Below are 10,369 nucleotides of genomic sequence, written 5' to 3'. Positions count from 1 at the left end.
ACCCACCAGCAGTGGACCAGGTCAAACTCCTCTTTCCGCCCGAATTCCAAGGCCTGTCATGCGCGTCGGCGTCATGTTTACGGAGGGGTCCACTGTGCTGAATCCGCTCTCCGCAGAAGTGGAAGGAGTTATCTGATCGGGATCCAGTCCTTTCCGGTCACGGTCACGACGCTTCGGTCGGTGGTTGCACTGATAATCATACTCATAGCTCAGCTCATAGCACAGTCGAGGGTAAACCGATGGAGTGGTGGTAGACTAGAGGTAGAGCAATGCTGGAAGCTACTAGGGACCTAGTTACGCCACCGTTCCTAGGTTGCTTTTGGTCTGGAGCGGTGCTACCTTACCTGGTCGGGGTACCGGATCGTATACGAGCAGAGTTTTCACTCCATTGCTCCTTTAGTAACTTATCCTCGTCTTTCTTGTCCCCGGTGCCAGAGAACAAATCCTATCCCACGGGATGGACTCCCGGATGAATTGGTGTCATGTTGCACGGTCGGCAATCCCGCTGAGACTGGCTGTGGCTGAGGCTGCTGCCAAGTCGGTTCTCGCCCGTCTAAGCTTTGCGTCTAGAGTCTAAGAGCCTAAAACACCAAGAGTCCAAGACACCAAGACTGTCCAAGACTGTCCAAGACTGTCCAAGACTGTCCAAGACACCAACACCAAGACACCAAGACACAACCAAGACTGTCCAAGACACCAAGAAAAGCCAAGTTTGATGTTCGTCCGACTACACTGTAGAACTGTATGCACTCATGCACGATCCCCCCACTACAGCAAGACACCAGATGCAGGATGCAGGCAATGCAGGTGAATTAAAACTAGATACAGAGGTATAAACTAAACAGCCCGTGGTCAGGGGCTGCGGATGAAAACGGGGTAACGTGGAAAAACGGCAAAGCGCCAGGTATCTGTAGGTGGAAGCAGCGCTTCCCTCCCCTTCTTCTCCCCTTTTGGTGATGGTGATGGTGATGGTGATTTTTGTGTGGGTTGTGTTGCTGCTGCTGCTGCTGCTGCCTACCACACCATGCCGTGGACCTGCTTCTTCTTGCGCAGGTCGATGTCGCGGATCATGAACATCCAGATGAAGGCCAGCGCGAACAGGCCGGTGCCGACGGCCAGCATGCGGGTCTGGGCGTAGCCGTAGGCCTCCTGGATGGCGGTGCGCACGGCGCTGCCGACCGGGTAGCTGAGCTGGGTGTCGATGTCCTCGTAGATGTCGTCGATGTCCGGGAGGGCGTCGGCGGGCAGGTACTTGTACAGGCCCTTCTCGAAGGTGTTGGTCCAGATGGCGCCGGAGATGGTGGAGCCGATGCCGTCGGCGACGGTGCCGACGACGTTCAGCAGCGCCAGCGTGGCGGCGACGTGGCGGTGGTCGACGGCGGCCTCGACGGCCAGCTGCTGCACGAGGATAAACACCGAGCCCCCAATGGAAATGAAGATCTGGCACATCACCAGGTACCCGACGTTCTGGTTGGGGCGGCGGAAGTAGATCATCAGCCCCTGCGCGAAGATGTACAGCGGCACCGCCCAGTACAGCAGCCAGCGGAACTTGCCGGTGCGCGAGATCAGCCAGCCGATGAACAGCAGCAGCACGCCCGACACCACGTCGAACGTGTTGTTCACGTACCCGGCGTCCGCCACCGACAGGTCGTTGACCACCTGCAGGAACGAGGTGAAGTAGCTGTCCCAGCAGTAGTAGCACACCTGGTACGTCGCGTCCAGCAGGCACGCCCCCAGCACCGTCCGGTCCGTCAGGTACTTCAGCTTCATGAACGGCACCCGCGCGAAGTAGTACTCCCAGATCGCGAAGAAGACGATCATCGAGAACCCCACCACGATCATCGCGATGATGTACCCCGTCTTCCAGCCGTGCGGGGCCATGCTGGCGATGTCGAACGGGAGGAAGAAGACGACCAGTCCGGCCGAGAAGAGGAGGACGCCGACCACTGCGGAGGATGTTAGTTCGAGGGGGGATGAAGGGGGGGCAGGGAAAGGGGCGTACCGTCGAACTCCATGGCCCAGAACCAGATGTTCTGGGTCAGCGTGCGGCCGCTGCGCTCGCGCACGAGGCGGCCCTCCTTCTTGGCCTTGTTGGTGTTGTAGCGCAGGATGCAGTACAGCGGGGCGGCGACGACGGGGAAGATGATGGCGAAGGCGCCGAAGGCCCAGCGCATGCTCATGCCGAGGGCGTCCTCGCCGGCCTTGGGGCCCGCGAAGGCGGAGATGATGTAGGGCGACGAGGTGAAGGCGTAGGCCAGCGCTCGGTTGCGCAGCTGCGACGCGTCGGCGGTCAGCGTGTCGACGCAGAAGGTGATGCCCGAGAAGCCGACGTTGTAGAAGACGTAGCCCGCGCAGAAGGTGGGCAGGTTGTGGCACGCCGCCATGATGATCAGCCCCATCGTCGAGATGATGGCCATGAAGGCGAAGCCCTCGGCGCGGCCCCACACGTCCATCATCTTGGCCAGCGGGATGAAGATGGCCGCCGTGCAGCAGTCGGAGACCACGTAGATGACATTGAGCAGCGAGTGCGAGTCCCAGGCCGAGGCGAGATAGGGGACCAGCGTGGACAGGATTTCGACTTGGAAGGCGTTGACGAAGTAGAGGAACCAGATGCTGGGTCTGTTAGTGGTGCTGTTGGGGTATGCTATGAAGTTGCGGATGCTGGGGAGGTGAAAGAAAGGGGGGTCCGGGGGTTCTCCCCCGGAACGGTATACTGCCCCAGCACTCAAGATTGAGGTTGCTGGGGAGCTGAAAGAAAGGGGGGTCCGGGGGTTCTCCCCGGGAACGGTATATTGCCCCAGCACTCAGGATTGAGGTAGTCGGGTAGATGAAACCACGCGGAAGGGAGGGGGCAGGCGTACTTGATGAAGACGGCAATCAAAGAGGCCTTGGTCCAGGTGGCGGTGATGGCCTCGACGGTGAAGGTACCGGCCTGATCCTCGGTGGATTCGGGGTGCTCCTCGTCCGAGTCGGTGTTGGTGCTGTCGGTGGTGGGGGCTACGCCGGCCTCGACGTTCTTCTCGCCGGGCAGGGCGCTGCTGGAGCCGTCGACGGGGGAGGGGGAGGGGGAGGGCAGGGTGACGGCGGTGCCGGCCTCGTCCGTCGTCGACCGACGGAAGGGAGCCCGCAACTTGGTGAACATGTTGGAGGGCGGGGTGGGTGAGGGTGGAACTCCAAAGGGCAGGGTGGGATGGAAGAAGTCGAGCAGGTGCAGCGCAAGGGGAGGTCCATGCCCTTTATAAAAGAATAAGCAGTGGTCATCGCCGTGGGGGGTTCTTCGCCGGGGCTAGCGCAGCGTGACTCGGAGAGCAGTCTTTGACTGAGTAAGTACTAGGTGGGAAATGTGCTCCGATCCACCAGGCCATCTGATTATGCTGGCTGGGCATGGCTGCGTTAGTGTGGGCAAGTAAGTTTGCGCAGGAGCTACGGTGGGGCGGCTCGTTTCTTGAATTTCTTGGGTTTCTTGGGTTTCTTGAGTTTCTTGAGCAGTGGCTAAGGCTTCGGCCGGCTGGAGAGGGAGGGAGAGGGTGAACGGAGAGAAACGGAGCTGTGTTGGTTGTACTGTGTAGATTGAACTGTACGTCTGTATAGTATTGTAAGTTGGTAAGGGAGGGGTGGTATCACGCATGTATGGTACGGTACCGCCAAGCGGAGAAAAGAGGGGCACTGGGATAGCACGAGAATTGGCGCCCCTCTGGCTGCATCACACCCCCTCACACCCCCCCCCACTGTGCGTTCTCACGCCGTTTCCACCTATCGCTAATTTCTCGGACTGGTCTTGGTCTGCTGTCAGTGGAGAACAACAAATCTCTCGCGTCGCGGTGAGTGTTTTCTCGGTGAGGGTTGAATACTTACCCAGCATCCAGTCACCGGTCGCCCAGTGATGCAGGTTATCTGATCGCGATCTTGTCTTATCTGATCCGTGGCCCTGGTAAGTATCAGATTTTTCACCGTGTCACCGGTGGGGATGAGTCTGGTAGACCACCCAACAGCCCTGGAGCGTCTGACACAGACTACACACTAACTACACTACACACAGTAAATTTTAGTGTGTTCCACTAGTACGTGGCCTGGCTGCAACGTAAACTGGTCGCATCGTGATAAATAATTATCTGACTCCCCACCCGAGAAAACTCTGTAGTCTCCGACCAGCGAAGTGACCACTCGATGAAATGACTTGGTGGAGGAAAATTCAACATTCGCTCGAGAGACTTTGCTTGACAAATCTCAATTCACAATACTCTTCATACTTGGTTGTAGTAGTCTCGGCTACATTTCTCGAGTCTCGCGTTCAATAGCCTAGTCAGGGTTATGTAATGTGTGAAGTTAGCTAGCAGACTGGTCGGGGATGCACCCAGCATTGGATGTGAGGGGATTGAATCACTCCTGCTATTGGCATTCGGCGTCACTTGGTCTCGCCACGGTCGCACCAGGCCACACCCGCTACAGCTTGGAGATGTGATGTGTGCCGGTCGTCGAGTGGTTCCTTGACGCACTCCATGCACCACCATGATCTGGTGCACTGATGGGCTCGCCTTCGAGTGCAACTGGTGGCCCCCCTGCGTAAACGAGATTGCCTTCCCGGTGGCTATCCACACCCCCTTGCTAGTTCGCCCGACGGTCGAGTTGCCGCGACTGGCGATGGTAGCGCCGTTTCTTGTAGGCACACGCCCGACGCTGTTCGCATCTGGAGAAGGTAGCCCGACGGCGAGAAGTTCAGGCGGATACACCTGTGAGAGGTGGGATGACCCCGCAAAGAACGGTGGCTGCATGGTTGGCGAATTGAACGTCGTCGTGGCACATGTGGGTAGAGAGGGATCTGAGTGCTCCAGTCCGATGATGGGTGATGGCGATAGAGGCAGGCTACGAGTCAGGACGGTGGCGATGGTAGTGATGATGGTAATGCATCCGTCGATGGCGGACATTGCCTTCCGTCAAGTAATTTTGAGCTTGTCTCAATGGCTCACGTCGGAGGGGCTCGAGCTCAGTGGCAATCAAGCTGCCCGGGATGCTGCTGTCGCCGCAGGGGCACACACCCGTCGGACTAGTCGGTGGTTCTGCTGGAACTGGCAGGGACTAGAACCACTAGTGTCATCATGACACTGGGTAGGCCGGCACCGGAGCCCACGAGGCTAGAGGACTGGAAGGATGATGGCACGGAGGTAGTCGGTGGGTTCACTGGCCTGCTGCCTGCAGCTTGTTGCTGTTTCTGTTGGCTGACAAGTCTGGCTGCATCTCGCGCTCATTGTCAAGTGTCGTCTGCGCAGAGACCGATAACACCTTCAGTTGACCACATGGATCTTCAACTCAGCATCTGGAAGCATCACAGACGACCCCGCTGGGAATCAGAAGATTGGAGCCAAATCCAGACCGTTGACGTGCTGCAGCCCACTGCAAGACTTTAGCCGGTGTGGAACGATGCTTGAGTTTTCTTCGCGGTGGGGCTGGACTTTGGGATGACGCCAAGGACTAGAGTTGATCGTTTGGATGAGAGTCTAGGGCCAGGGTTGGCGGCAGCGTGGCATTCAGGCTTTGTTCTGTAGGCCGAGATTTGATTCTTGGAATTGCAGTTGTTGAACTACCCCCATCGCAATTCAACCGTCTTTGTTTACTTGTGCTGGACTTGACTCACTTGAAGTGTGGACTGGTACTGCAGAGGAATTGGCTTGACTGATGCGGTCGTCGTCTGTAAGGAAAATACATACAAGGGGAGAGCCACGAGGGTAAGCTTTGGAGACCCCTGTTAGGGTGGGTTGGCGTGGCTTGATCTACTCGGGTAGCCTCTGAGGTGTCCATTACACATTTTATATATCCACCAAGATCTTGACACAGAACAACTTACAAGACCTGGATCTTGACCTCGTTGAGATGGCGAAATGGTACATTCGGACTTGAATCCGGTCTTCAGACGCTGATAGACATCGATCGTTGAGATCCCGGGAGCTTTGCTCGTACCCTTGATAAAGAGGAAGCTGCGAACATCGGCGCCTCAGGACTAGCCGGAGACCTGCGACCTGCAGGAAGGGTCGATGTCCGAATTACAAGACCTTTCCTTCGTTTCTGCGCTCACATGTACGCGAAGGGATACATTCAATCGGTCTCCACAGTGGAATTTGCAGAGCGTGATGTAGAGGTTTATACAGGTTTGTACAAGGGAACGCAATCCACGAGTGTAACGGAATTGAGGTCACACATGATCTGTATGTTGGATTTCTGGCTTCAATTTCCCTGCTGGTCAACTGTCGGCCCAAATCAAGTTTACGAGATGGATGTCAATCTCTGGCACGTTGCCAGATTGCAAGATGTATACTGTTCAGCACAGCAGGAGTGTCTAAGGTGTTCTAACTCTCGACTATAGACTGCCGAAACTCACCATACACTGCGCGGGCACGATCATGTGACCGTGTCTCCAACATATGCAACTCCCTCAGGGCTCTGTTGTAGGACGGCGCTATGAAGTAGAGAGAGCGAGTGGAAAGCCCGAAAGTGGCAGTCGCAGCAAAGGGGGTCTGCGCTCATTGCTCCTTCTCTCCCAGGGCTCGGAGCGTGGACGTGACTGTATCACCACCTGCCCTGTTGGTGCCACTGCTGATTCACCTCGATCCTCTATCTCGTCATCTACCCATCTTCATACTTTCCTATTACTCCTTTCACACTTCCGGAAAGGTTTCTTAGCTCATATTTCGTCTTGAACATCATGCAGTTCCCTATTCTCATCACTTGGGCACTGGTCCTTCTGTCGTCCCTGGGACAAGCATCGCCGACCGGCTGCGTCGATGGCCTCTGTCTCATGACGCGGGCTGGACTGACGGCATTCCAAGTTGAAACCGAGCTTGGCCCACTACTCTGCGACGCATCCAGTGTCTTTGGCCCCGACGATCCTCGCTGGCTGGGTGCGACCCTGCGATATGACGAATTCCTGCCTCCCCAGTTCACGGTCATCGCCCAAGTCGGCTGTGAGTCCGATGTCTCCACCGTGGTAGGTGTCCTCCGTGGTGCGAACCGACTATTGGCTAAGGTGAAGTAGATCCAGTATGCGAACAGAAACAGCATTCCCTTCTACACGGTCAATCGAGGCCACGGGTGGCCGATGTCTCAGGGCACATTCCGAGGGCTGGGAATCGACCTACGCCTGTTGCAGGATGTTACCGTACACCGCACGAGACAGACTGCCACTGTGCAAGGGGGCACTGAGACACAAAACCTGATCGATGCGCTTTGGAAAGAGGGTCTAGTCACCAGTAAGTGCCTGCTGCTCCTCCAAAGTCTGATAGCTGACGTTGGCTTCGCCCTAGCGACCAGTATCTGCGCGTGCATCGGATATGTTGGCCCAGCCATCGGTGGAGGTCACGGGAGATACCAGGGCCAGTATGGGATGATGAGCGACAACTTTGTGAACTTGAATGTGGTTCTTGCCAATGGAAGTTCCATCGTCGTCTCGAACGATTACCATCCGGACTTGTTCTGGTCGATGAAAGGGGCTGGCCACAACTTCGGTGTCGTGACAAGCCTTGAGATCAAGGTCTACCCACCCCTGACCCAGACCTGGTACTTTCGAAACTACTTCTACACGGAGGATAAGCTCGAAACCCTGTTCCAAGAACTCAACAACCTCATAGGCACCGGAACCCAGCCGCTCGAGCTGGACTTCCATTTCGGCCATTACGAGTGGAACCCGCTTTTCAACCTCAGCGATGTGAGTTTCAGACCCCTGCGTTGTTGCGTCCCCAATTGACAGTGACGAGGCCGTGATTTGGTGGTCATTCAATTTCCTTGGCTCCGACCGCGAAGCAGAAAAGTACCTGGCGCCCTTCGACAATCTGGGTCCGATCAACGTTGTCGGAGGCGCCGTGCCCTATCCCGCCATGCCGGATGCGACGCGCAACGGCAGGGTCAGTCTGCCCTGTACGAAGGGACTATCGAAGATGATGTCTACCACTGGTCTCCGGAGATTCAACGTGACAGCGTGTCGTCGGGCGTATGAACTGTTCAATGCGTACTTGAAGGCGTATCCAGCACTCAAGCCGTCCATTCTTCTGTTCGAGGCGAATAACCCGGCAGCGGCCCGAGCAATTGATCCTCGTAGCTCCGCATTTCCCCATCGTGATGATAATAGTCGGGTGTACGATTTGGAATCCTCCCCGTGCACTACGACTCAGAAAGTGGAAAGCTAACGCTCACGTGCTAGACTTGCTATGATAGCTTATTTGCCCACCCTCCGTCTTGAGGAACCCGCATCGCAACTTGCCAGCGGCATACTGGACGCTATGCTCGACGGCCAGCCAGCCAGAGTGCCAGCGACCTATGTCAACTATGCATTTGGCCATGAGTCGCTGGAGTCCGTATACGGCTACGAGGCATGGCGGTTACAGGAGCTACGGGCCGTCAAGACCGAGTACGACCCTGGCAACAAGTTCTCCTATTATGTGCCCATCACCCCAATTGCCGAAGATAGTGCATGAGAGTGTTACCTTGTGTATATATCTGAGCTCAGGAGAACCTGGAATGTGTCCATGAAGGAATTACTCCCTTGGAAGTGGAGTTTCAATAGGAAGCAATTATCTTACTATACGCTGAGCAGCACCGAACTGAGTGGATAGGGATAGGAGGGGTCTCTGGAAATATAGGCTCGATCATTCCACTAGAAATCCTTACCCACCTGTTTCGCAGTCTTGTCTACTTGCTGAATAAATTGATCGATATCTTCCTCGCTCAGTCGCGTAGTGATGCAACACATCCTGAGGCCCACGACTCCTGACACGCGAATAGAGAAAATGCCTGCCAGGTTGTCTTCGACCAGTCTGTCCGAGATCGTAGTGTTGATTCTATCTAGACCATCCCCCGAGCACGTTCCGGGATTATACCGGAAGGTTACGATACCCAGCTTCGCATTCGTGAGGATCTCCCACCCCTCTCGAGCCTGTAAGCGAGCTTGCACTGAGGCCGCCATGTCGATGCCATAATCGATCATTCTGCCAATCCGCCCCTCACCCAAGACTCTCAACATGAACCACAGACTCATGGCTCGAGCGGGTCTGGTCAGCTCCACGCTGAGATCCCACGGCTCAAGCTGCTCGCTCAAGCCGCCAGCCTGCTGATCCATCAGTTCGGACTGCACCCCGAAGGTCGAGCACAAATGGCCCCGGTCGCGGACCAGGAGCATCCCGCAGCCAAAGGAGGAAAAGATCCACTTGTGCGCATCCCAGGCGACGCTGTCCGCGGCGCCGAGCCCGGCCACGAGATGCGCATGGGCATGCGACAGCGCCACCGAGGCGCCGTACGCCCCGTCGACATGCAGCCAGAGCGACTCTCTCCGCGCGATGTCCGCCAGCTCGGCAAGGGGATCCACCGTCCCGGTCTCGGTATATCCGCAGGTCGCGACGATCATGAACGGGAGCAGCCCCTGCCGCCGATCGGCGACCACCTGCGCTTGCAGATCGCCGACGTCGAGCTCAAAGACCTCACTGCAGCGGACGCGATGGACCTGGCGGTCGGCGAACCCGAGCACGCGCGCCATCTTGGCGACGGCGTAGTGGGCTTGCTCGCTGAGGTAGATGACCCCGCGCGCGGCGCCGTCGAGTCTCTGGTCGCGCGCGACGGCAATGCTCATCAGGTTCGCGACCGACCCGCCGGACACGAACACCCCGCCCGCCGTGCGGGCCGGCAGGCCCAGCCGCGCCGCCAGCCACCGCAGCAGCTCCTCCTCGACCACGCACGGGCCCCGCCCGACCTTCCGGCCGCCGCCGTGCGCGTTGAACGCCGCCACCAGCACGTCGCCCACCCAGCTCAGCTGGATCGTGCCGGACGGGATGAACCCGAAGAACAGCGGGTGGTTGACGCGCAGTCGGTGGTCGAAGATGGTCTGCGCCTCCGCGATGACCGTCTCCAGCGGCTGTGGAGGGCCCGGCCGCGCCCATCCGCGGATCTGCGTGAGGTCCTGTGCGCTGGTGTGTTGGGTGATGGGTGCGTCGCGGGGCGGCGGCGTGATGTCCAGCAGCTCGGCGAGGAGGTGCTGGATTCGCGGCCAGTGCATTCGGATCTCGTGGTCGAGTGCGTGGATGCTCTCCGGCACGGGCGGGGACGGGCTTGGGGCGGTAGGCGAGGTCATTGTTTTGCGATGGAGTGTGGATTTGGGAGTCTGGGTGTGTACAGCTGCACCGCTCGGTGGGGATGGGGTTGCGATGGGCTGTGCCGTGGACAGGTAGAGGCCTGTGTGCGGTGACATCAACCGGATCGGCTGGGCGAGACCGCGTAGACAAGGTCAGTCCGGGGAGAAGCCCCCGTCTCATTGTGGGGACAATGCTGTCTCCTGACTCCGTCATTGACCGTGCATGGTCCAGGAGGTGGTGGCGGTTTGGTACTGCATCAG

At 57.6% G+C, this 10,369-nt stretch overlaps 4 protein-coding genes across 4 annotated transcripts; 1 reads left to right on the top strand and 3 right to left on the bottom strand.

The window, feature by feature from the left end:
• Window positions 1-793: 793 nt before the first annotated feature.
• On the bottom strand, window positions 794-3,179 carry BO66DRAFT_393131 (MFS general substrate transporter). The gene is made up of 3 exons (XM_025647684.1): window positions 2,862-3,179; window positions 2,003-2,613; window positions 794-1,946 (listed from the first exon to the last, which is right to left on the bottom strand). Exons 1-3 carry the CDS (start codon window positions 3,140-3,142, stop codon window positions 1,015-1,017), a joined length of 1,824 nt encoding a protein of 607 aa, XP_025502119.1. The 5' UTR covers window positions 3,143-3,179; the 3' UTR covers window positions 794-1,014.
• Window positions 3,180-4,389: 1,210 nt separating this feature from the next.
• Window positions 4,390-4,925, bottom strand: BO66DRAFT_440225 (uncharacterized protein; the record flags this gene model as incomplete). Its single annotated transcript, XM_025651234.1, has 2 exons — window positions 4,390-4,443; window positions 4,497-4,925. The coding sequence occupies 2 exons, from the start codon at window positions 4,923-4,925 to the stop codon at window positions 4,390-4,392; spliced, it is 483 nt and encodes a 160-aa protein (XP_025502118.1).
• Window positions 4,926-6,697: 1,772 nt separating this feature from the next.
• Window positions 6,698-8,462, top strand: BO66DRAFT_455336 (FAD-binding oxidoreductase; the record flags this gene model as incomplete). Its single annotated transcript, XM_025652082.1, has 5 exons — window positions 6,698-6,979; window positions 7,028-7,241; window positions 7,296-7,696; window positions 7,746-8,122; window positions 8,189-8,462. 5 exons carry the CDS (start codon window positions 6,698-6,700, stop codon window positions 8,460-8,462), a joined length of 1,548 nt encoding a protein of 515 aa, XP_025502117.1.
• A 179-nt stretch (window positions 8,463-8,641) lies between these two features.
• BO66DRAFT_327008 (pyridoxal phosphate-dependent decarboxylase family protein) lies at window positions 8,642-10,033 on the bottom strand (the record flags this gene model as incomplete). The annotated part of the gene is made up of 1 exon (XM_025643927.1): window positions 8,642-10,033. The coding sequence occupies one exon, from the start codon at window positions 10,031-10,033 to the stop codon at window positions 8,642-8,644; it is 1,392 nt and encodes a 463-aa protein (XP_025502116.1).
• Between the last annotated feature and the right edge of the window lie 336 nt (window positions 10,034-10,369).

The sequence above is a fragment of the Aspergillus aculeatinus genome, assembly GCF_003184765.1.
Source record: "Aspergillus aculeatinus CBS 121060 unplaced genomic scaffold BO66scaffold_35, whole genome shotgun sequence".
NCBI lineage: Eukaryota > Fungi > Ascomycota > Eurotiomycetes > Eurotiales > Aspergillaceae > Aspergillus > Aspergillus aculeatinus.
The sequence above is the reverse complement of the archived record's forward strand: the minus strand, read 5'-3'. Positions and strand labels throughout refer to the sequence as shown.

Excerpts from the sequence above, each read along its gene's own strand:
- BO66DRAFT_393131 (XM_025647684.1), bottom strand. The coding sequence starts at position 3,142 with ATGTTCACCAAGTTGCGGGCTCCCTTCCGTCGGTCGACGACGGACGAG. Across the intron at positions 2,614-2,861 it reads TTGATTGCCGTCTTCATCAA|CATCTGGTTCCTCTACTTCG; the intron begins GTACGCCTGCCC and ends TAACAGACCCAG. Across the intron at positions 1,947-2,002 it reads CTGGGCCATGGAGTTCGACG|TGGTCGGCGTCCTCCTCTTC; the intron begins GTACGCCCCTTT and ends CATCCTCCGCAG.